The 254-nt window shown below is 40.6% G+C and overlaps 1 protein-coding gene across 1 annotated transcript in view; it reads left to right on the forward strand.

Moving 5' to 3' along the window:
- Nucleotides 1-254, forward strand: part of LOC119592314 (methyltransferase-like protein 24) — a gene marked incomplete in the record, with an annotated part of 6400 nt that overhangs the window by 4378 nt on the left and 1768 nt on the right. Inside the window, 1 exon segment of the mRNA XM_037941141.1 lies at nt 103-222. Coding sequence (XP_037797069.1) covers nt 103-222 — 120 coding nt within the window.

A 254-nucleotide genomic window follows, 5' to 3' on the forward strand; every position in this document is an offset into this window, starting at 1 on the left:
ACGATTTCAGTAAGCAAACGTAACACATGGGAACGATATGAAATTGATTGAGTTATATAAATTAAGAATTATGAAGAAGATATTTAACTTCCTCTCTCAAAGGCGAGTTACTATGGCTGCGACATCTTTATGTTCGACCCCACGGTCAACGAGACGGAACTGAAGATGTCCAACGCGAAGAGAGAGGTCTTCTATCCTTGGGGTCTCAGCTCACGCCATTATGTGAGTTGTTCCTTGAGATATCTAAGTTTCTT

Source organism: Penaeus monodon, chromosome 30 (assembly GCF_015228065.2).
Source record: "Penaeus monodon isolate SGIC_2016 chromosome 30, NSTDA_Pmon_1, whole genome shotgun sequence".
In the NCBI taxonomy this organism is placed as follows: Eukaryota; Metazoa; Arthropoda; class Malacostraca; order Decapoda; family Penaeidae; genus Penaeus; species Penaeus monodon.